At 49.9% G+C, this 23,568-nt stretch overlaps 2 protein-coding genes, 2 long non-coding RNA genes and 2 other non-coding genes across 8 annotated transcripts in view; 3 read left to right on the plus strand and 3 right to left on the minus strand.

Annotated features, from left to right (window-relative positions):
- Positions 1-4,022: 4,022 nt before the first annotated feature.
- rab42a (RAB42, member RAS oncogene family a) lies at positions 4,023-7,309 on the minus strand. Its single transcript, XM_086177690.1, has 2 exons — positions 6,945-7,309; positions 4,023-4,614 (listed from the first exon to the last, which is right to left on the minus strand). Exons 1-2 carry the CDS (start codon positions 7,157-7,159, stop codon positions 4,173-4,175), a joined length of 657 nt encoding a protein of 218 aa, XP_086033816.1. The 5' UTR covers positions 7,160-7,309; the 3' UTR covers positions 4,023-4,172.
- A 415-nt stretch (positions 7,310-7,724) lies between these two features.
- Positions 7,725-9,557, plus strand: LOC147216412 (uncharacterized). Its single transcript, XR_015109117.1, has 6 exons — positions 7,725-7,815; positions 8,281-8,332; positions 8,745-8,791; positions 8,952-8,992; positions 9,196-9,242; positions 9,414-9,557. It is a non-coding gene; the product is annotated as an uncharacterized LOC147216412 (long non-coding RNA).
- On the plus strand, positions 8,363-8,497 carry LOC147216413 (small nucleolar RNA SNORA16B/SNORA16A family). Its single transcript, XR_015109198.1, has one exon. It is a non-coding gene; the product is annotated as a small nucleolar RNA SNORA16B/SNORA16A family (small nucleolar RNA).
- On the plus strand, positions 9,016-9,144 carry LOC147216414 (small nucleolar RNA SNORA44). Its single transcript, XR_015109194.1, has one exon. It is a non-coding gene; the product is annotated as a small nucleolar RNA SNORA44 (small nucleolar RNA).
- Positions 9,558-9,648: 91 nt separating the features above from the next.
- On the minus strand, positions 9,649-17,675 carry ctps1a (CTP synthase 1a). 2 transcript variants are annotated; one of them, XM_086177689.1, is made up of 18 exons: positions 17,470-17,675; positions 14,736-14,913; positions 14,493-14,663; positions 14,315-14,415; positions 14,100-14,216; positions 13,726-13,809; positions 13,492-13,572; positions 13,258-13,409; positions 13,042-13,174; positions 12,433-12,521; positions 11,880-11,974; positions 11,741-11,803; positions 11,572-11,615; positions 11,396-11,492; positions 11,256-11,311; positions 10,810-10,906; positions 10,585-10,729; positions 9,649-10,506 (listed from the first exon to the last, which is right to left on the minus strand). In XM_086177689.1, exons 2-18 carry the CDS (start codon positions 14,902-14,904, stop codon positions 10,425-10,427), a joined length of 1,776 nt encoding a protein of 591 aa, XP_086033815.1. In that variant the 5' UTR covers positions 14,905-14,913; positions 17,470-17,675; the 3' UTR covers positions 9,649-10,424. The 2 variants fall into 2 exon arrangements, with proteins under 2 accessions (XP_086033815.1, XP_086033814.1); XM_086177688.1 differs by having other exon boundaries at positions 17,466-17,675.
- Positions 17,676-17,854: 179 nt separating this feature from the next.
- Positions 17,855-23,568, minus strand: part of LOC147216416 (uncharacterized) — a 30,847-nt gene continuing 25,133 nt past the window's right edge. For both annotated transcript variants that reach the window (XR_015109179.1, XR_015109181.1), the window contains one exon: positions 17,855-20,666. This is a non-coding gene — a long non-coding RNA (uncharacterized LOC147216416). The remainder of the gene's footprint in view (positions 20,667-23,568) is intronic.

The raw sequence follows: 23,568 nt of genomic DNA on the forward strand, positions 1-23,568 counted from the left end.
TTTACTTCCACACCAAAAGGCTTTACGGTCATCTTTTAAACATGTTACATTTAAAACGTGTCGTGCGATTGGGATGTTCAACATATTTTTTTTTTAATTTTGTTGTCTATGCTTAACCATGTTTTTGTTCACTCTGCTGTCTATTTATTTGTGGACGTCTTTTGCTATCTTAGTCGTCTCTCTATTTATATTGATACCCATATTTATTGATACTGTCATTGTTGCGCTGCTATAACCAAAGACTTTCCCCTATGATGATCAATAAAGTATATCTTATCCTATCCAAGCACTGAGAAGACACGAAACCCTTCATCAGACATCTATTCATTTATTATTAACCAATAATCAAATTAACATCAAATAAAAGGCATATGGAGTTTACAGAATATATAAAATAAATAACATTTACTCAGTAAAGCTGTGAAATGTGACCATGGGTGTGAGAAGCTGGACTGTCCTGTGCTGAGTGACGGACCTCGGTGGCCGGGGGAGGATCCTGGTGCCACAAACACACACACACACATACACACACCTTTGACTCTGTGGATCGTCAAAGATTCACTGGCGGCTTTGCCATCAGAGGGCGACTTGTCAGTGTGATTGTGGTTCAAACCCATTTCAAACAAACCTCTGTATTCCGTGCCTACGTTTGTGAAACCGGCTGCACTAACATCGACACATAGTTCCGAAACAGGAGATTATAACCTCATCCAAACACAGGGACGTCATTGGACTTTCATTGGTCGTGTCAGTGGGGTACTACAATAGTATTTAGGTCAGTGTCAGGCTTGTTTTCAAATTGCATCTGCAAGCATCAAACGCTGCCGGTGCCAAAAGCAAAACCTGAATTGTCAATACTGACACGAGGTGAAAGGGGAAACAACTGTTTCACTGGAACACGCGCAGCTACCAGCCATGAGTGGTGTCACAGAGGAAGAGCTCACTGTCATCCATCCACTCCCTGGAGGATGGCTTTCCCTCTGGTGACAAAGCGATACACCATCACACACTGAAACACCTTGACACAGTGTGACACATAGTAACACACCGTACACACACTAAACACACTGGGAATCCAGTTTTTGCTTACGCCAGCATCCTGTAGGTCTCTGCTTCTCCCAGCAGAGGATGCTACTGCTCAGCTGCCCCACACATTGTAGCTGGAGATATAGTGCTCCTGCAGGGGGCTGGTGTGTGTGTGTGTGAGTGTGTTCATGTAAAAATGACCCTTCACTTTGACAGAGACAGTGATGGAGTGAAATGTGGCTACATAAAGGCAAGTTGCAGTGACGGCCCGATTATTTGAACTGCTCGGCAGGAGGTCACAGAAATCCCTGTCAGACACGTGAACGGGAGGGTGGATGAATCTGACGTGGATCTCAAACCTTTACTTTCCACCTTTGGTTCCTAAAGTCCAGTAATAGTGATCAAAATCGATTACAACTAAGGTGAATCACGTTAAAGCTCATCTGGAGACGTAGGGCCTGGTACACTTAGACATCTCCGTAAACCACCACTGGGACATCCAACCAAAGCAGGTTATTCTCCATCCAGTGTTTCCTCTGGAGGAGACCTAATCTTCCAGGGTTTTCCACGTCCTCTGATCACTCAGATCTCAGGTTCCAGCTTCAAACTAAAGGTAGACATTTTGGAGGGAGAGCATGTGGCTGATCGTCTAAAGTGTCCGAAGAAGCAGTCGACCGTCCATGAGAGACGGTGTCCTTCAGACGCTCCTGCTCGCAGGAGGAGCGTCTGAAGGAGAACCAAGCAGGAGGAGGGTGACACAGACCCCGAGGAAGCAGACTTAAATCAGTTTGAAAAAAACTTGCTTGCTTTTTTACCTTCATCCTAAAAACAATTTGAAATAAGTGGAAAAACGTTTGGCAACTTTACAGCATCATTCTTCCGACCTGGCTGCTGGAGCTCTGGAGCTGCTCAGCCCTACACCGCTGGGCAGTAGAGGGACGTGCACGTGCTCGGTTTACATTCTGGCAAAGTTTATACAGGGGCAGCTGTATGAACATTCTGTGTGTGTGTGTGTGTGTGTGTGTGTGTGTGTGTGTGTGTGTGTGTGTGTGTGTGTGTGTGTGTGTGTGTGTGTGTGTGTGTGTGTGTGTGTGTGTGTGTGTGTGTGTGTGTGTGTGTGTGTGTGTGAGTGAGTGAGTAAGGGGAGTGGAGACCTGGGGTTCAAACACTGATGTCCACGACCACATCTGAGATGGAGCACGCAGTGGAGGCTGCCTAGAGCTTGGTTTTAAAGGTGATTCAACCTCACACACACACACGCACACACACACACGCATCTCTGACACTCTCCGTGACAATGTGAGGTCACAGATCACCATGTTCCACACCTAGCTTCTTGCTTGGACAGGCTGAACATTCCTTCTGGGCAGACCAGGAGGAAGTGATGGAGGCTGAAATGTCCCACTACACCTGAACTCAGCACTGAGCCAGAGAAGAGGTGAGCTTCTGATGGAGGGAAAGTATTGGTGTGGAAGAGGTCTGTTTGTTAGATGGTCCACCACCTCTGGCTGTGAGTCTGAAGTTCTGGCCTTCCTTTTGAAGGAAGACTGGAGATCAATCCAGATTAATGCCATGGATGGTGGGATTTTACCGGTCAAAGTGAAGTCTGAGCTTCTGCTCAGATCACTGGGTCATCAGATGATCTGAGCTTCAGCTTCGCTCTCCATGCCACAGTCCACAGCTCTGCTGTCAAATCCTGTCGGTAGGAAACAAACAAACAAATATCGAACTCTTCGTGAATCCCCGTCGCCCTTGGTGAGCTGGTCTCTATCATCTCCTCAAGCGTGGCTGGTCATCAAGGTGAACCGGTGTCTGAGCTGAGAAGTACCCTGCTTTCCTCGGTGGCTGCAGGAGAAGTTCCAGCCTACTTGAATCATTAGCCCTGTCCAGCGATGCCGCTGATATCCGACCGCTGAGGGTGGAACCCTGTGAAGATGGAGATAGGAACACCTACCCGGACCACTGGGCTATAATTGGAACCTATAGCTCTTCTAGAAATGATCTCCATCTTTGTACAAAAACACACTGATGACATTAAATTGGCCAAAGTGCACGTTCAGCGACAGAAGCAGATGATGTGAGGTCCTCGTACTCGAGGAGCATCACCCTCACAGCATAACATGGCAAGGAACTGTTTGGTCCTTCACTTAGTTCAAGAAGCAATGAGAGATATCTTCTGACCTTAAGTTGGACTACTGATGCATCTGAAGAAGCTGCTGCCACCTATCCTGCCTTCGATGCCCCACTGCTCCCTCGGGGGTGACAGTGGCTCTTCATCATGGAGGAAAGCGTTCTCCGAAGCTCTGGAATTTCCATTAAACTGTGGTGGGACTTTTATCTCAGGAAGAGGGAACATTTACATGAAATCTGGGCTTTATTTTTGGACCTTCGGTATTCATGTGATCATAGATGTCATCTGAGGTTCCAAATATCCAAGACCCAGAGCCCTGCTGAGGCCTTCATATGTCATCCATTTCTGGATCTGCAATTATCTGAATGTTGGTCCAGAGGAACCTCCTGTTCCCCAAAACAGCCTTGGATTGAGCTTTGGGGCAGAACTCTTTCCAAACAGATCCAGGAGGAACCTTACAGTGGGTTTGGCTCAACAAGGAGGAGGACCTCCGCCGCTCAACCGGGAGAAGGTCTCCTCTTGCTCGTTGGATCATTTGAGCCGGAGATTCTTAGATTCACAGGACGGGAGCTTCCGAACGTGACGATATCAGAAAAGAACTCCAGAAGAAAGGTGGGAGCGGTGCTGCTCGGGTCAAGTACCGGCACCCGCGATGTATACTTCAGTCGAGTAACTGAATCAAAGTACTCGGTTACATTTCAGTATTGATTGAAAGAGCTTGACGGGGCCTTCTCCATTAATCTCCGAGGACTATTTACATTATTACACGAGGACACGGGGGAAGCAGAGCACGAGCAGATGACATGGAGATGCCGGACCACACCAAACCCAGCCTGCAGATACCTTCAGCAGACCTCTGATGTCCCGTGGAGCCGCTTAGATCCACCGTCAGATACACCCTGGCCCTTTTGCTCCGAAGACCAGGTGATGTGCGGGGTTGATGGAAGGTCGGATGTCTGGTGTACCTCTGTGAGCTGTCTGAGCGTGACGGGACGGTGCTTGGGGTTCTTCTCAGTCAGCAGTGGCAGCTCTTCTCTGCGGACAGGTCGGCCAGGTCCTTCTCGTGGTCACTCAGGTAGAGGAGTTCGCTGTTCCGCCCCCGTTTCACCCCGTCCCATCCTTCGCGGGTGACGATCTTGCCCATCTTTATCAGCTCGTAAATGTCTCTGGTGAGCAGCTTGAAGGCCCGGTCCACGTTGCTGTTGCACTTGGCCGACGTCTCCACGTAGCGGATGCCCAGCTCGGCGGCGAGCTGCTCGGCCTCGTCCCGACTCACCCTGCGGTCCTTGATGAGGTCGCTCTTGTGGCCGATGAGGATGTAGACCATGTGGTGAGGCAGGATGTGCTCGCTCACCTTCTGGTGCCACTCCCTCACATTGTCGAAGCTCTTGCGGTTGGTGAGGTCAAAGACCAGAAGACCCCCGGCAGAGTCGCGATAGTAAGACGTCGTGATGGACCTGGCGGGGAGAAGACAGAGGTTAACAACTCCAACGTAGCATCAGGATCAGCAGAGGGGTTGGATTCTCCAGCAAGCTTCGGCACAATCCACAGTTGCCGATACGCTTGGAGATAAGCAGCGGCGGCCTGTTGGACAACGTTGTCTCCACAGCCACTAGCTCTCTAAGCTAACCTGTTGGATTCTGGTGTCTCCTAGTGTCGCTGTCCAAGCTGACCTTCCAGAGAGTGGTGACTCTACGAGGCTCTGCCCTTTGATTGAACCCGATCGGCCAATGCATCCATGAGGAATCTAAGTCCGGGCGACCCAAAGAGGACCAGAGAAGGTCTTATGATGGTCAGAAGACAGACTCTGTGGCAGCCAGGGTCAGGGTTCATCCTCTCACATCCAGAGACCATGATGGGTCTCTTCCACCCGACAGGTCCACAAAGAAGCTCTGAGAGATGTCAAGACATCTGCTTTGGAAAACCAGAAGCTGGCCTGTTGTGAAGCTCCAGCATCTGACTTGGAAGTAATCGGTTCAATAATCTGGATGAAGGTCCCAACGCAGCCCTCCGGTCCAGTGGACCAGAAGCTTTGCGGTCTGTTTCTATCACAGATTTACCCGAAGCAGGTTTTTAGAGAAGAAAGAAATGACCTTCTGCTGTTTGGAAACTCCAGCAGCACTTTGAACATGACTCCAAGCAACATACCTTCTCAGACTAAGAAGATTGAGAACCATAAGTCCAAAAGCCCCAAAGTATTTTAATTCTTGTCCCACTTTCTTCTAATCCACACATTCATCCGCACCACGAGGAAGCTTAGGGGTCTCCGCTTTGGAGAGAAGGTCTGCTGGCACTGAGGGTTTTCACTGTTTTTAGGACAATGTCCTTGGTGAGAACATTCCAGACAAACTCTTCATCTTGGCATCAAACCACGGTTCATCTTCTCAGCCGTGTTTTGGTTGATGGACTAACACACACGAAGGACCGAATCCTGAAACTCGCGGTGCTCCTGGTAATCCTGTCGGGCCCGCTGTCCTCCAGGTGGTTTCCAGGTGCCGGTCCCAATGCTTCTTTTTTTGGAATAAACTGTTTCTCCTCTGCATCCAACCATCATGGATGGACCCCGAGGGAACAGCGAGAGAACAGCTCTTCTGCAGCAGGGAGGAGCTCAGGAATCCAACCAGGAACTTCTGGTTCCAAGACGCCTGCTCTACCACCTGAGTCAGGGGCCCTCCGGATGCAGAGGGTTGTGTCAGGAAGGGCAGCAGATGTAAAACATCTACCAAATCAAATATCTGCGACTTCCATAGTGGACCGCAGTGGACCATAGTGGTTAACAAGGAGCGCCATGGGAGCTGGTGGGAACCAGGCTTCTGTGAGCTAAGGAAGACCAGGAGGAAGGCGTGTCTGAAGCTGGAGAGAGAAGAAAAGACAGGAATCCAGGACTGAGAGGAGGGACGATCAAACCGGACCATCTAACCATCTCCTTGCTTTGAAATGGAGCCATGAAAGCTTCTGTGGACAAAGATGACTCAGCTCAAAGATCTAAGAGGCTGGAATGAAGGCGCTTCCAAACTTCTCCTTTGAGTGCTGATTCTCTGGTCTTCACTGGCTGGAGGAGGCGGTGACCATCTGGAGCCCCAGGGCTGGAGATCCCTCCAGTGTGTGTCCATCAAACCCAGGAGTCCATTCCTGGCAGATACGCATCAATTGGGAGGCACGGCAGTCGTTGCACGAGGCAACCAGCCCTCGTTACACAACCGATGGGTGTGTGCGATGCTGGAGCTTCAAGGGATCTTCAGCTGGAGGTCCCCCGTCCTGCTAAAGGCTACAGCTCAAAGATCAACCGTGTGAAGGTCTTCAGAACATCTAACAGAGCCAGGAGCTGCTCATCAGAAGGTCGACTGAAAGCTGACCAGATCTGATAGAAGCGGTGAAGAAGTTCAGAGGCCCAATGTTTCCTCCTTGGAGGTGAGGATTCTGCATGGACGTCTAGAAGGAGCCCAGCGAGAGAGTTAAAAAGGAGCAGCTGTAGGAGATGAGACCTCAGAAGCTTTCTGCTCGTGAAGATCTGACAGAAGCTGGAAGAAATCCCCGTCTGGAGATCCAACGCGACACATGAAACGGAGGAAGCAACAGGACGAGTCAAACGGAGAGGGAGGACTGGGGTTTTTTCATCCTTCTGATCAGACTGGGCCTGCAGACAGGACGAGAACCTCCTCCATGAACGAAGCCATTCTGCTTTCACGCCCACCTTCATGCATCCACCCTGACCTCCCTCCATCCTCCCACCGGGGCCTGCTCCTCCTGCACCGTCCATCTCCTCCCCATCTGGAGCAGGTCTTACCTGAACCTCTCCTGGCCCGCGGTGTCCCACAGCTGCAGCCTGATCTTCACATTCGGCTCGACCACGAGCGAGCGGGCGTAGAAGTCCACGCCGACCGTGGGGTCCGACGCGTCGGAGAAGCCCCCGTCGGTGAAGCGCTTCAGCAGCGAGGACTTCCCCACCGTGGAGTCTCCGAGGAGGATGACCCGGAACTGGTACTGCCACACGATATCCATGGCATGACGAGCGGGACGAGACGAGCGTGTGAGTGCGTACGCGTGTGCGTGTGCGTGCGTGAAACAAAAGCCCGGGGAGCGAGATGTTTGCACGGAGCTGCAGCCGCTCACCGATCATGTGACCCGCCAGCCGGCGTCACACCGAGGGACCGGGCTACTCCTTAATGCCGCGTCTGACGGAATAATCCATGCAAACCAGCCGCTGACCGGGAGCCCCGTTACCGTGTCACTCCATCTCCATCTCCATCCTCATCTCCAGCCTGGATCTCCGAGGCGGGCTCGGCTGCTGTCCGTGGTTCTGAATGCCCGGTTTCGTTCGGGACAACCCGGGATGCGCCTTTGAGAAACAACCCAGAAACAACTGAACGTGTCCTTCTGTAATTTGTGTGCGTGGAGGCCGAGTCAATCCCAATCTGGCCGTTACATCACCAATATGGGGCAGGATTGACGCCAACAGAGCATGGCGTGCAAAAGCAAGGCATTTAGAACTACAGGTCCCACAATGCACCGCGGTATGATGCGTAAACCACCTGACCTGTCCTGGCCAACCAGCACACCTCAGTGCCGCCGTATATATTCACAATGGCGCCTCTTGACCGCCCCTTCCTTTCGAGCTTCGTGGCGGTTGTGGAGTCAACCAACCAGCCTTGAAAATGGTGAGGCCTACACAATTTCCTTTTCTTCTTTTTTTTATCAGTCTTATAGATGTCCTACCTGATGTTGGCATTGCTTCAAATGTTCTCCGCACAAGTATTAACTGACAGTTCGGCAAGAGCCTTTGGCGAATGTCGTGAAGGAGTTCGTCAGCTAGTGATTGCTTAGATAGCCTGGTGCTAATCGACGTGCACGTTGCCGTTATTGAACTCCTACTCTGCTCTGTTCGATTAATCGTCACATGTTTAAGACTTTTAGGCAAATTCCATGATCCTGAATTGGGAGTACTTGAGTTGGGTTGACTCGTGCTGGTCTAGAGTCAAGAAGCACGTGTTGGATAGGAGTTAGCCTAGCCAACGCCTAACTCTCCTGTGACGCAGTAGTTTAAGTCGAATTAGTTCCCTCGTACTCATGCAATGTGAATCTTGGCGGGCTTTATCTGCATCGATCATATTGATCTCTTTTAGGGGCAGACGATGTGCCGCATGTCCTCCCCATGGGCCTCCATGCAGCATGCGGGTAGGTCTTCCTGCAGATTCTTCCAGCCCACCAGGCCCCTATCGAAGCCGATCATGCTTCACGTAGCAGTGGTCGGTCAACAGGACGCCAAGATGAATACTTTCACCGACGGTCGCTGTCCAGTTTACGAGTAACTGATTCAGCAACAAAAGGGAAAGGATAATTCATTCGCGATATTGAGCGTTGAAGAAGTGATCGAGCTCTTCAGTCCATTGAAAGAGAGTCAGTGTTCTCTGAGAAATTGGAAAGAACCCCTTAGTAAACTGAACATCACAGGCTTCCAACTGGTCCATAATCTACAAACAACGCATTAACTTACAGCGTCTGCTTTTATAAATTATGTAAATTGCATCAACAATTCAGCTTTTACTATGACACTTGTTGCACAGCCTTAACAAGCTGCTTTCCCCAGGTGTTGGATGACACAGGAAGGACCTGAATCTGCTACATGACTTGCAGGTAACCACCACGCCTTGACACTAACCTGGCTACACTGGCTGTGATGACAAACTTGCCCTCACTGAAAAATTCCTGACTGATTTATTTTACTGAGCCACATTTATAAGATCTCGCACTCCAGATCCATCAAACATTTATTAAGACTGAGCTTTGTCTTCAGGCCAAGACCCTGCCAAGAGTGGGGAGCGAGATGCAAATGAGGTAAATTTCTTGCCATACATGTCAAGCATGCTATCCTAAGGACCTGTTCCGATCATTGGTTCAGGATCTCCAAGTGCGTGCAAGAACACAGGGTGGTCTTTGACTGCTAAGGCCTCTTGTGCCCCCAGCAGCCACTCAGCCGCCCAACAAGCAGATGTAACATATAAGGCCAGCATTCCTGAACTTTTCATCTCCTTCTCTAGGACCTCCCTGAGCGGGCTGTCGGTGGACTTTCGGGAGTGAATTTCCGGTACATTAACACTTGTATTGAAGTTTAAATGTTGAGTAACTGGATCAGTGATGAATTTCAATAAAATATGAGGACTGTTGGATGAAGTTTGCGGATATGGGACTGAGATCTCATCACTGCAGGCCCTCCGAAGAATATCTATGAATCTTGCTAATAAGACATTCCTTACAGGTTGGCATGGAGACCCCTGCTGGATGAGCTGGTCTCCGTGAAGGTCCAAGGAAGTGGCTTTATCGTTTTGGCAAAGATGCTGGAAGAATGTTCTGGGTTGGAGACCTGTCATTGTTAATTGTAATAAAACCATAACAAATCAAATTCTCTGCTCAAGTGACTGCAGATTGACATCATTGGGTTCCTTTGAGAGGTGGAGGACATCACAGAAGGATAATAGACAAGTTTTTCTCAAGTTTGTGGAAAGGGCCAGAGATCTCTATTGGTCGAACTAGAAAGACGTTTCCACACGTGGGACCATGTCCCTGCTGCAGCTGATATGAATGTGAAAAATGATCAAAGTATTCTATACAGATTTATACAGTGCATTCAGAATAAAGGTCCATTATACACCCACAAGTTGTAGTTGGGCCATAAAAGGTAGAGAATCAGAGTTCTGTAACAAATAAGACGTCGAGACCGTTTGTGTTTTTCAAGCAGCTGATGTCATAAGGGCAGGATTGTCCACTGTTGAAGGGCACAGTCTGGCTCATTTACACATTCAAGAATTGGAATGAGTGAAGGTTCTCAGAATGTCGGCACCATGGAAGCATCTGCAGACCCTCAGCAACTTCACGCAGCCGTTGTAAGGCGGGATCTCAGCCCATAGTTGGCTTTAATAACCTGCCACAACGTCTCTTCATGTGAGACAATTACATGTGGAAGCGTTTGGGACTCATGTTACCAGCAGGCACAGAGACACAACTGGATGGTAAAGTCCCCCCCCCCCACGACTGCAATGGTCTGGTCCAACTTCTCCAATGCCGATGACAGGTGTTCACATTTGTGTCAGATCCTCCAGAGGCCGAAGAAAGGTCGGTTCTGAGGCGGCAACAATGCTGGCCAGGGAGTTCTGCCAGAACCAGGAGAATCCAGGTGACTGGTCTAATAGGAGACCACATCCAGTCGTCATCCAAACACGTGTCCGGTGGGAAGGGAGGTGTCCATGGGCGTCGGTGAGGGTCGTTGGCCTCACTCGTGGAGGGAGGGCAGCTTGAGTTCCGAGATCTCCGAGTCCGGGGTGCTGCTCCCACTGCGGTCGCTGTATGTATCTCTGGGACACAGTGCTTCCAAATGAGGAAACCACATAAGCAAACATTCTGCTATGTATTTAAGACGATGTGTAAGTTACCGTGGTGACAGGCGGCAGCCCTTCAGCAAATAGCTCTGTAGCTTGCCGGCGGCAGCCAGCAGCAACCCCAGGTACGGTGGGGACGGCTTGATGGGACGGGAGGTGAACTCAGGGTGATACTGCACTCCCACAAAGTAGGGGTGATCTGAGGACGAGTCACTCTTAGCATTGCACAGACATCCTCTCGCGCATCAGACCGCCACGGAGACACTCGCTGCACCTTACCGTCAAGCTCGATGATCTCCATCCTCTCTCCCTCCATGTCCTGGCCCACGAAGCGGAAGCCCTTCTCCTCAAAGTGATGCTTCAGCTCCGGATTCACCTGCACGGGTGTAGATGCAGAGCAGGGGTCAACCCGACAAGGCTCTGAGCTCTAACCTACTCAGGCTCTCCAGACCTACTGAACCTCCTGCACCCCAGTAGCTACAGTGTGGTTGTTTCTAACACACAAGGTGCCAAAGGACCCTCAGCTTCCAAAATCATTCAAATCGCATATTTTTATCATATTCCTGATCATGACACTTAGCGCCTGGAAGACTGACTGATCCAACCAAAAATACTCTATTAGTTATCACAATTAGCAAAGATGGGCTAACCACCCCGGTAGGAATTAGCAGAGTCCGTAGCGGGGCGAGGCTCCGCCCTTTGCAGAGAAAACCTTTCATGCAGACCTCGAATCGGTGCCGGTGTCTCTCATCCACATGCTCCGCGTCCCCGTAGAGCTTCCCTGGAATTCAAGAACCTTTGTCAGCATGGGAAAGACGACATGCCGTGGGGTGGGGTGTTTGGAGGGCTAAAGTCCAGCTCTTACTTAAAACACTGTTGGTGCTTTTGAAGACAGTCCTCCTCTTGCCGAGCCTCATGGTGCCGCCCATCTGGCCGGGGTTGTGCTCCGGCATGTCAATCACCTGCAGGGATGGGATTCAGAAGGCCGGGTTCAGGAGGCCGTCCCTCCGACAGCCCGACACAGCCCGCCGGGACACTTACCACTGGATGCCGGGACTCTGGGTCGAATTCTGTCGAGTTGGCATCTGTGGGGGGAAACGATCTGATTAACGTCCGTCTCCGCGGATGATGCTGAGCTGGCACATCTCAAATAGCGAGGTAGAACGTCCAGCGCTTCGATCACAAGCATCCACATCCCGCCAGGTCTTACCCGTCCAGCCAAGGGAGCTCCTGGCGAACTCACACACCGCCAGCTGCATTCCCAGACACACACCTGCAGAACCACAAAGGAAGAGTGTCTCAGCGGAGGCTGGCTGAGCCGGCTGGACCGTTTCACTGAGGCTCCTCACCGAGGAAGGGCTTCTTCTGCTTCCTGGCCCAGGAGATGGCCTGAATCTTTCCCTCCGTTCCTCGAACACCGAAGCCTCCGGGGACCAGGATGCCGCTGAGGGGGTACGAGGGGTGGATGAGGCGATGTAGGGTGGACGCGGAGTGTGCCCCAAATATAACGGGCCATTAAATCCCAAACGTCCGACTGTAAACGGGAGGTGACCCAGGATCGCTCATCTTCTACGAAAGGGACTTTCCCAAATGGGACACTTGAACATTTTCTTCCAGCACTATCTGCTGCTCATTTCCCTGGGCTAACTGCTCCCTGGTCCTCTGCACCGCGTGCGGATCGTTCCCTGATGAATTTCTTGACATGAATGACCGTCATATGCAAAAAAAAGTGAATTGAGTTAAGGGCAAACTTTTTGACCAAATGAGAAAAAACGGGTTATATTGAACCAGAAAAACAGAGATTATGGCTGGGAACAAGTACTAACAAGACCATAATGAAAATGTCCCGTACAGAATCCATATGTATGGACAAACAAAGCTGCGGCAGCAGGCAGGACTCACTCAGCGCTGCAGAGCTTCTGCCAGGCCTCATGGTACTTCACTGGCTCTTCCTGCAGGGTGTTGGGCTCCAGGTGTGCGGAGTCGATGTACTGAAGAGGAGACAGAGCGAAGGGCACAGTGTTAAGACTGAGAGTCCAGGCTGCAGTTCCACGCACATCCGCTGAATACAACACATCCAGGATCCAGGTCCCTCTGCACAAACACCTGCTTGACTAGTCTGAGCTGACAAGAGGTCTGGGTCTGCTCTGCTTTCCTTCATGTCTACTGGCCACCAAGGATGGGGGAACCTCCAAACCTCCGCCCAGTCTGTCAAGATGAAAGTTAGTCTGCTGTTTTCAAATGGTTTCCTTTGCTGCTCAGCAGTTTCACCAGCTATCTCTGTTCATTTTCATCCCGCTGTCTTGATTCATCTCCTGAAGTTGTGATAAAACTTGCACCAGGACTACGGAGCAACAAGAGGTCCTCCAAAAGAGGACATCTCTCCAGCAGAAGGACACCCTTCAAGGCTTTCCCTCTCCAGGTGTGTGTGTTGTCCAAACAGAGGACGGTGGTGAAGTGTTGTGTGTCCTGGACTAAAGACGGGAAGTGTTGAGGAGCATCACTGCGTACCTTGACCTCCAACCGGTGGCTGACAGCCAGGGCCGAATGTTCCAGAGCCTTGATGACCGAAGCGTACGAATCGGAGAACTTTGTGTATTTTCCCACCAGGGCGATGGAGCAGTGTTCCAGCAGCCGGTCTGACCTTCAGGAGAGGGCACAACATGTTCCACAGGTTCCAGAGCTTCATCCCTTCATACTCGGCCCGGGCTCGGCCCACTCGCTCACCTGTCGGACATCTCCTTCCACTTGGTCAGCATGTTCCTGGGGCGGGTCTGGATGGGCATGTTCAGCCGGCGGCTCAGGTACTTCACCACGCCCTGGTCCTCCAGCAGCAGAGGGACCCGGTAGATGGACGACACGTCGTGGACACAGATGACCTGGGGAGGGACAGGGCACTGGTGTGAAGATACAGCACCTCAAACGCAACAACATGACAGAGTGGGCCAGGGGGGAGGTTACCTGCTCAGGTTCCACATGGCAGAACATGGAGATCTTTTCTTTGACGGAGTTTTCCAGAGCGGTGGAGCAGCGACACATGATCTGCAAGATGCAGGAGATTCACTCACACAAGAGACATCGAGGCGACGGGCGACCAGACGGATCACCGCCAGGCGAAACCCCGCGGAGCTACTGCAGGGTTGGCTCTGCTCACGCCATCCTCTGAGAGCCACGAAGAGCGCGAAGCTAACCCACCAGGTCCGGAGACAGGCCCAGCCCTCGCAGCTCCCGGACGCTGTTCTGTGTCGGCTTGGTCTTCTGCTCTCCGGTGGCGCTGGGCTGCAGGGGGACGGCGCTGTGTTAATGTTTGTCAACACCACTCTCTTCTGTTCTGCTTCAAAAGGAACTGGATTACATCTGGAAATGACTGGTTCAGGCTCACAGTGAAGCATTTCGCAGATATAGAGCACTGACGCCATAAAGAACAAGAGATCACCAAAAAAAAGGTACAATGGTGTTCAAATACCTAATGCATAATGTGGGGACTCTCACAGTGACACATACACACACTGAGTGTGAAGACAGACCTCATGCGGCTGTCTCAGGTGTGTGTAGAGTGTGTGTCTCACCTGAGGAATGAGACTGACGTGGATGTTGCAGAAGTTCTCCCTCTTCACCTTGAACTGGAACTGCCTGAAGGCCTCGATGAAGGGCATGCTCTCGATGTCCCCCACCGTGCCTCCCAGCTGGACGTGCACACAGGCAGACACAAGTAAGCAGGAGGTTCCAAGGCAACGACAAACACACACACACACACACAGCGCTCCTCCATTCAAAAGCCCACCTCGATCACACACACTTGTGGCTCCACGTCGTCGTCATCGACGGGCACTTGGGCCTGTTTCTCCACCCACTCCTGGATGGCGTCAGTGATGTGTGGCACCACTGAGGACACACACTGACATGAAAGTCTGCAAGAAGAAACTCCAAAGAATTGCAACAACTCAGCACTGCCTCCGTACCCTGCACGGTCTTGCCCAGATAATCCCCCCTCCTCTCCTTGTTGATGACCGACTGGTAGATCTTTCCGGTGGTCAGGTTGTTGTCTCTGGTGAGCCTGATGTCCAGGAAGCGCTCGTAGTTTCCGAGGTCCAGGTCCACCTCGCCCCCGTCGTCCAGCACAAACACCTCACCTGCACGGAGCAGCGCGGATGGTTCGCACGCACAAACTTAAATTTCACGGACAGGTCCGGTGACGGGCATACCGTGCTCGTATGGCGAGAAGGTCCCAGCGTCGATGTTGATATAGGGATCGATCTTGATGGCGGTCACGTGCAGGCCACAGGACTTGAGGATGGTCCCCACACTGCTGGCAATGATGCCTTTGCCGATGCCGGAGATCACACCTCCGGTGACCAGGATATACTTCATCATGGTGCCGTGCTGCCCGGAGACACATAGTCACCATCACCACCATAATCATCACACCTTGCGCAACAGCTGACCATAAGCTGACCTTCACCCTGTGATTTGTTACTGTATTTATGTCTGTGTTTAGCCTGTAGACCTAGAAAAAGCATATGACAGGGTGCCAAGAAAGGAGCTCTGGTATTGTATGAGGAAATCTGGAGTGGCAAAGAAGCTTGTTAGACTGCTGCAAGACATGTATGCTTGCTGTGGGACAGCAGTGCAGTGGGATGTAGGGGAAGTTAGAGGTGGAGGTGGGACTCCATCAGGGATCAGCTCTGAACCCCTTCTTGTTTGCAGTGGTGATGAACAGGCTGACAGATTTGGTTTGACAGCAATCTCCATGGACCATGTTTGCAGATGACATTGTGATCTCTAATGAGAGCAGAGAACAGGTTGAGGAACATCTAGAGGTGGAGGTATGCTCTGTAAAGGAGAGGAATGAGAGCTAGACAGAATATATGTGTGTGAATGAGAGGAACTCGGGTGGAACAGTGAGGCTACAGGGAGTGGAGATCAAGAAGTTGGAGGATTTCAGGTACTTGTGGTCAACAGTCAAGAGCAACGGAGGGTGTGGAAAAGAGATGAAGAGACGGGTTTAAGCAGGTTGGAATGTATAGAGAAAAGTGTCAGGGGTATTATGCGATAGAAGACTATCAGCCAGAAGGAAAGAAAAGGTGTACAAGACAGTGGTGAGACCAGCGATGCTGTATGGCATCATACAGTTCGAATGCCAAAAAAACAGGAGGCAGAACTAGAGGTTGCAGAGATAAAGATGCTAAGGTTCTCTTTGGGAGTGACCAGGATGGATAGGATCAGGAATGGGTCTATCAGAGGAACAGCACATGTTAGATGTTTTGGAAAGTAGGTCAGAGAAGCCGGACTGAGATGGTTGGGTACTGTGGAGAGGAAGGATAATGAATATATTGGTAGACAGATGCTGGAATTGGAGCTGGCAGGCAGGAGGTCTAGAGGAAGACCAAAGAGAAGATTTATGGGCGTGGTGAGAGAGGATATAAAGGTAACTGGTGTGAGAGAGGAGGATACAGAAAATAGGGTTAGATGGAGAAGGTTGATTCACTGTGGTGACCCCTAAAGGGAAAAGCCGAAAGGAGAAGAAGATGATTTATGCTTGTATCTAATATCTCGTGCAACTGATTTTCCCCCCCGTAGGTACATTTTATGTCCAGGTGAAGACTGAGGCCTGCCAAAAGAAAGCTTAGTAGTGTTTTGTAATGAATTGTTACCTACATAAAAGGTTGGTGAGACGTTGGGCTGATAAATGTGCAGGGGAAAAATAGAGGTCTCGGGGCTTACAGAATCAGAATAACATTTTTATTCCTGATGAACTAAAGACACAATTTGGTCTTGTCTCGAATCAGTGACTAATTTGCGATTAAGACGTTTAAATGTATTCTTTTATTCCCCATTAGAGGGAAGAACTCCACTTCCACGTTGGAAGTCATGGGGAGCGCTCGCTTGTCGTAGCAGCTCCGCCTGGGGGGGTGAAGAAATCAATATACTTGCTTTACTCATGAATTAGACATTACGTTTGCTTTGCCCAACATTTAATCCAATAAAACAGCAGCCCGGACAAACAACGTAAGAGGTCGGCGCCCAAGGGGAGTGAGCCAGATGTAGTGTGATGTTAACAGCTCGCGATTCTAGGGGAGAAGGCCTCCTTCTCCTAGGTCACGCCTGTTAGGGAGGCCAAGTTGTCTTCTACTCTTTTCCGACATCAGTGTGAGATGGACGGGATGTGCTGACCCAGAGATTGTGGAGAAAGATGGAGAAGGAACTGGGGCAAAGTGGAAAGACATACGGGTGGAAAATAACTGCACACCTGGAAGACCCTGCCACATGTAACAACTGTATGTAACACCTTGGCAGGGAAAGAAGGATGCTTTTGGCTGGGTGTTCCAAGCATAAGACCCGTTTACTGCAGGCGCTACGGAAACAGCATAAGCCCTGTATTAGATGATTTTGTATTAGGGATTTCTGAAGAAGCTTTGCTTAATAAACACATATCTAAATTGATCCATCTCCAGCCCGATTCCCACGACTTCAGGGGGCATTCTACATTCAATGCAACAAGTTTGAAATTTGACACTTAAGTAAGATCGACGAGACTATCATCCCGCCATCTAACTTGGCTCGTCGCTCTACGAAGAGCGTCAATGTACAGAAATCCGGTTCCAACAGACTCATCCCGCCATCCCGCGGGCGGCAGGTGTGTAACCGCATGGACCGTTGGCGGCGGCTCGTGGAACCGGTGGGGTTCGCTACGCGGCTAACGAGGCGCTAGCTCCAAACCTGGGGTGGAGAGCAGTCAATGTACTCAATCACCATCACCCCTGTTGCATTCACACCCTAAGCCTGGCACCGGGACCGTTTGATCCCGGCGGATATAACGGCGTGCCTAGAGTGTGTGACGGACACAACTCGCGGTGAAACTCCCGGTCTCCCCTCGCTGAGACGCGGTCTCCTCGGGTTAGCTTGCCCGGGATGCTAGCTAGCAACAGTTGCACTTACCAGACCGTCCCTCGGCGAATCGAGCACGGACAACGAGGTTCCGGCCTTTGCCCTGATTGATGACGATAACTGTTTCGAAGTAGGAAGTCTCTTGTGGTCTGATTCACCGGGAAAGCCTGAGCCGCTCACCAGCCGAGTCTACACGTGTTTTGCTCCAGAGCCGACCCGACCGTCTCATCGCCCCCGCCACCATCTCCGGGCCAACCGAAGGCTGCGTTCAGGAAACCTCGGAAAGTGCGCTTCCATATGGGAAAGCGTCGCATATAACGGCGTAACTTCATCGTAAAACCTCGAAAAACACACCAGTGTGTGTCTTCCACACGCACATCTTCGAATTAGATTGGTTTCATATATTCTAGAAGTCATCGGCAGAGCCGCCTCGGTATATTTGTAGCAGATGTTAAAAAAAAATTACACTCTAGCTGATCCCTAAATGCATCCTGTAGCAAAGGAAAACAAGGCCAATGAATGAATGAATGAATGAATGAATACACAGTGGGAAACACACAGGAGGAGTGTGAGGATTCAACCAGTTGTTTCAATATACTCCAGTCAGTGGAGCAGCATGAAAATAATAACAATAATCATAATTCACGGTATCTGTGGGTGCCCTTCTTAACCCACTGACATCGTACAAAAGGTTGAATATATGTTCATTGATACAGAATGGATTTGGATTTGTTTGGAAGTTTTAATAGGAACAATTTAAATTCTAACTCCATTTTGAAGCTTAAACCTGCGTGCAAAGGGCCAATTAGTCTACTCTTCACAAAATACATATTCCCTGGAAAGAAAAGATTGCCCTTTCCCGCAGTGATCAGTCACCTCTGCTCAAATGAATGGACGAGAGGTTTTGATAAGTTCAGTTCTTTCTGAGGGCAGTGTGTCGACAAGTTCTTGGAGCCATATTTTGATTTCTTAATATCTCTAAACATTTCTTAGCTGGTACGAGTACAAATTACAAAGATTAGTTATTAAGTCTTGGGGGGGCACGGGCCAGTGTCTCCCTGAGCCGGTCCTAAGCCCGGATAAATGCAGAGGGTTGCGTCTGGAAGGGCATCCGGCGTAAAACTTTTTCCAAAACCAAAGATGCAAATCAAACCTGATAACCAGATCATGCCAGATCGGTCGAGGCCCGGGTTAACAGTGACCGCCATTGGTACCGATGACCTAAAGGGAACTAATGAAAACTGGGCAACTGTAGGTCAAAGAAGGAGAGGAGGAAGTAGTGTTCAGAAGGAGAGAGGCTAGAAGCTGAGGAGCAGGCTTTAAATTTGTACAATTATGGTACTGACAAGAAGAGAAATGGAGTAGGAGTTATCTTGAAGGAGAAGTTTGTTAGGAATGTTCTGGAGGGAAGAGAATATCAGATAGACTTAGGAGTCTGAAACTGGAAATTGAAGGTGTGATGCTCAGTGCTGTTAGTGGCTATACCCCGCAGGTGGGATGTGACTTTGAGGAGAAGGAGAGGTTCTTGAATGAGCTAGATGAAGTGATGCAGAATATCACCAGAGATGAGAGAGTGGTAATTGGTGAAGACTTCAATGGCCATGTTGGTGAAGGCAATAGAGGGGATGAAGAAGTGACGGGCAGATTTGGTATCCAATAGGAATGCAGAGGGACAGAAGGTGGTAGATGTTGCAAAAAGGATGGAAATGGCTGTCGTGAACCCTTTTTTTTTCCAGAAAAGACAGGAACATAGGGTAACTTATAAAAGCGGAAGTAGGAGCAGGCAGGTAGACTACATCTTGTATAGACGAGGTAACCTGAAAGAGATCAGTGGCTGCAAAGTAGTTGTAGGTGAGAGTGTAGCCAGACAGCATATGATGGTGGTTTGTAGGATGACTCTGGTGACAAGGAAGATCGAGAGGACAAAGGCAGAGCAGAGGACAAAGTGGTGGAAACTGAAAAGGGAGGAGTGTTGTATGGTTTTCAGGGAGGAGCTGAGAAAGGCTCTGGGTGGTCAGGGAGAGCTTCCAGATGATTGGACAACTACAGCTAGTGCTATCAGGGAGACAGGTAGGAGAGTACTTGGTGTGTCATCTGGAAGGAAAGTAGATAAGGAGACTTGGTGGTGGAATGAGAAAGTGCAGGAGTATATACAGAGAAAGGGGTTAGCAAAGAAGAAGTGGTATTCTGGGAGGACTGAAGAGAACAGACAGGAGTACGGGGAGTTACAATGAAAGGTAAAGATAGAGGTAGCAAAGGCAAAACAATGGGCATATCATGACCTGTATGCTCGGACAGTAAGGAGGAAGAGAATGATCTGTACGGGTTGGGGAAACAGAGAGATAAAGATATAATGGATGTACGACAGGTCCGGGTGATTAAGTATGGAGAGGGGAAATGTATTGACAAATGATAGAGGAGGGATGGGAAGATGGAAAGAGTACTTTGAAGAGCTGTTGTATGCAGAAAATGAAAGAGAGGCAAGGGTAGAAGAGTTGACTATTGTACACCACAAAGTAGGAGAGATTAGTAAAAGTGAAGTGAGGAAGGCACTGAAGAGGATGAAGAGTGGAAACAGTGGGTCAACAGTGGGTCCTGATGATATACCTGTGGAAGTGTCTAGGAGAAGCAGCGGTAGAGTTTCTGACTAGTTTATTCAACAGGATCTTAGAGATTGAGAAGATGCCTGAAAAATGGAGATGAAGTGTGATGGTGCCCATTTTTAAGAATAAGGAGGATGTGCAGAACTGTGGCAACACAGAGGGATAAAGTTGATGAGCCATACAATGAAGTTACGGGAAAGAGTAGTGGAAACTAGACTGACTGAGGGCAGATGTCAGCATTTGTGAACAGCAGTATGGCTTTATGCCTAGAACGAGTACTTCAGATGCAGTATTTGCATTGAGAATGCTAATAGAGAAGTACAGAGAAGGCCAGAGGGATCTGCATTGTGTTTTTGTAGACCTAGAAAAAGCATATAAGAGGGTGCCAAGAGAGGAATACTTTTATTGTATGAGGAAATCTGGAGTGGCAGAGAAGTATGTTAGGCTGGTGCAGGACATGTATGCTAGTTGTGAGACAGTGGTGCGGTGTGCTGTAGGGGTAACAGATACGTTCAAGGTGGGGGTGGGACTCCATCAGGGATCAGCTCTGAGCCCATTCTTGTTTGCAGTGGTGATGGACAGGCTGACAGATGAAGTTCGACAGGAATCTCCATGGACCACGATGTTTGCAGATGACATTGTGATCTGTAGTGAGAACAGAGAACAGGTTGAGGAAAATCTAGAGAGGTGGAGGTATGCGCTGGAAAGGAGAGGAAAGAAAATTAGTCGCAGCAAGACAGAATATATGTGTGTGAATGAGAGGAACTCAGGTAGAACGGTGAGGCTACAAGTAGTGGAGATCAAGAAGTTGGAGGATTTCTGGTACTTGGCGTCAACAGTCCAGAGTGTGGATGAGAGGCGAAGAGACGGGTTCAAGCAGGTGGAATGGGTGGAGAAAAGTGTCGGGGGTACTATGCGATAGAAGGTATGGTAGACGGATGCTGGAATTGGAGCTGCCAGACAGGAGGCCTGGAGGAAGACCAAAGAGAAGTTTTATGGAGGTAGTGAGAGAGGATATGAAGGTAGTTGATGTGAGAGAGGAGGATACAGAGAACAGAGTTAGATGGAGAAGGTGGATTCGCTTTGGCGACCCCTGAAAAGAAAAGCCGAAAGGAGGAGAAGAAGAGGTAATAGAGCGGGTAATGGCTCCATGGACAATAAGTCATCTGCAAACCAATATGAAGATATTCAACATGTCTGAGCGATTAGAGACAATCATTTGCACCTCAGGTGTAATTCTTAAATCAATAATGTCACACTGATATTAAAATGTCACTGCAATACATCATTATCCAGGGAAATAATAAGTCATGATTTAGAAAAGTGGCTTCATTAGAGTGACATTCATCACACTCAGACGGAGAACAGGAGGGGCATTCATCAACGTGAGCTTTGGAAACGTGTTCTCAAATTTCATCAGACACTCTGATGAATAACAGCACGGTGACTAATTCATCTGCAGCTGCAACGTTGCCGCTTCTACTCCCATTCTTCTCCTGGAGAAAGCTGTCGTTTTCTTTGTGGATGCAGAACACGGGGAACAGCTTCATCTGACACATCAACCATTCAGGGGGTCTCCTTAGGAGGAGGAGGAGGAGGAGACCAAGGAAGGGGGAAAGGATGAATTCATTACACATTAAGATTACAATAAAATCAAAAATGTGACAAGTTACGAGACATTTCCATGGAGACAGAGAACAGCAACATCAATGAAAGAACTCCCCATTTGCTTGGGGAACAGCTGAGACTGGTGCGGTTCCACCATCTCTTCCGGATCTCCTCAGACTGGGCAGATGTTAAATCTGTGTTTGTGTCAGGTCGAGGTTGGGATGTCCTGGTGGAGAAGAGCTCTGGCGCCACAAAGTCCAAATGTGAAATGTGTGAGAGGTCAGTGGCCCCTGCTCTCCTCTGACAAGGAGAAAGGGAGCAAACTCTCGCAAAGCTGGTTTCATGGTATTTCTGAAATGCAGTTTCAGGAGGTTCTCAGCACGGCACAACAAGAACAACCAACACCCTTTCCTCCCACTCCGGGGTTTAAATCGCAGAATAAATATGTGTGTTTGTGAAACACAACGCACCTCTGGTTCTTCTCAGGTCTGATGTCCCTGGTCCATGTGTCCATGATGTAACCGCCGGGCGTATTATTGGATGGACGTCACACATGTTCGTCTCCGCGCCCGGATGCATCGGGTGCTTTCTGCGTTTCCATCAGCAGGGGAAGCTCACGTCTTTCGGCTGAGGGCGTCCGCAGAGCAGAAGCCACTCCTCCCTCGTGGAGTCGTCACGTTGTTTGTCTGATTGTTTGCTTTGGAGCTCCAGGCTCACACCCTTGGGTCCTAACGCTCGGCGGGTTCGTCATTTAATGCAACTGAGAGCCAGACAGTGCCGGTGAATTCCGCTGTTCTGATCTTTGACGTGTTCCACAAAGATAGAAGGTTGAACGTTATAGTCGGAGCGATTATCTGCTGCCTCTGTGGTGCTCATGAAGGTGGCTCTCTCAGGCCGGGAGCTTCGGACATCCTGCTCCGCCTGCTAGAATAAACGGTCCAAAGCGGTTTGCGGTGGCGCAGTGTGGAAAGGTCAGCGTCCGAGCTCGGGCGATCAGAGCGTATAATATCTCCGCCGTGGAGCGCTCTGCTCAGCTCCGACTCGGTCTGACTGAAGATCGACCAGCAGCATGGCATCCAGTCGCCAGGGTTTGGATCTTCTGCCAGCAGGTTCACGGGGAGCGGCGCGTGGGCGGCCGCTTGCACCGCAGATTAAAACAACACGATGGAGTGAGTGACTGCTGACGGCTGATTCACACACACCACCGCACACAGGCTGGCATGCATAAACACACGCACAGATATCTGCTTCGGAGCCTCAGTAGGCAGTGCGGCCCGGGTGTGTGCCTGCAGGGGGAGGAGGGCTGGACTTAATGAGCGTTTTAATTCATTTTTGAGCAAAGCTGTGATTGAATTAAACTCCCACAGACAGACTGGGCTGTCTCCTCCACACAGGCCATTTCCTCCCATTAGCTGCAGGACTGGATGCCCTTCCTTGTATGGAAACACACACTCAGACGGACCAACGGCTTTAAATACCCGCCAACTCCGGAGGCCGGCTAATGCCCACCTGTCGGTGCATACATCGCTTCGGGTACAAATACCAATCAGCGCCTCCACGAGCAAACAGAGGGACTTTACAGAACTTAAAGCTCTTTTCAAATCCCTCCATCCGTCCAAACACCTCAAGATGCCAGCCATGTCTGAGCACGACACCAGGGCTCGGGCCTTTGGAAATGAAATAGATCCAGAGCTTCAGGTCCAAACGTCTGTGCCGCCCTCCAGGAGGGAACCCGCGGTCTATATTTAAATGTCAGCAGAGGCGTTGGTGGAAAGAGCTAACGGTGTGACACAGCATCATATCTACCACCTTTGTCTCTGCACGTCTGGCTTTTAAGATGTTTAAAAGAACAAATTGAAATCCTAGAATAGAAGGCTCATTCTATTCTATTCTATTTTAGTATTCCTTCTAAATTCTATTGTCTCCATATTAGCATTAG

Source organism: Fistularia commersonii, chromosome 30 (assembly GCF_037954325.1).
Source record: "Fistularia commersonii isolate RoL2024-O1a breed Wild chromosome 30, RoL_Fcom_v1.0, whole genome shotgun sequence".
In the NCBI taxonomy this organism is placed as follows: Eukaryota; Metazoa; Chordata; class Actinopteri; order Syngnathiformes; family Fistulariidae; genus Fistularia; species Fistularia commersonii.

Coding starts and splice junctions, on each gene's coding strand:
- rab42a (XM_086177690.1), bottom strand. CDS start 7,159: ATGGATATCGTGTGGCAGTACCAGTTCCGGGTCATCCTCCTCGGAGAC. Junction 4,615..6,944: donor GCGGGCCAGGAGAGGTTCAG/GTAAGACCTGCT, acceptor TCTCCCCGCCAG/GTCCATCACGACGTCTTACT.
- ctps1a (XM_086177689.1), bottom strand. CDS start 14,904: ATGATGAAGTATATCCTGGTCACCGGAGGTGTGATCTCCGGCATCGGC. Junction 13,573..13,725: donor TGGGCCTGTCTCCGGACCTG/GTGGGTTAGCTT, acceptor TGCATCTTGCAG/ATCATGTGTCGCTGCTCCAC. Junction 11,493..11,571: donor CAGAGTCCCGGCATCCAGTG/GTAAGTGTCCCG, acceptor CCATCCCTGCAG/GTGATTGACATGCCGGAGCA.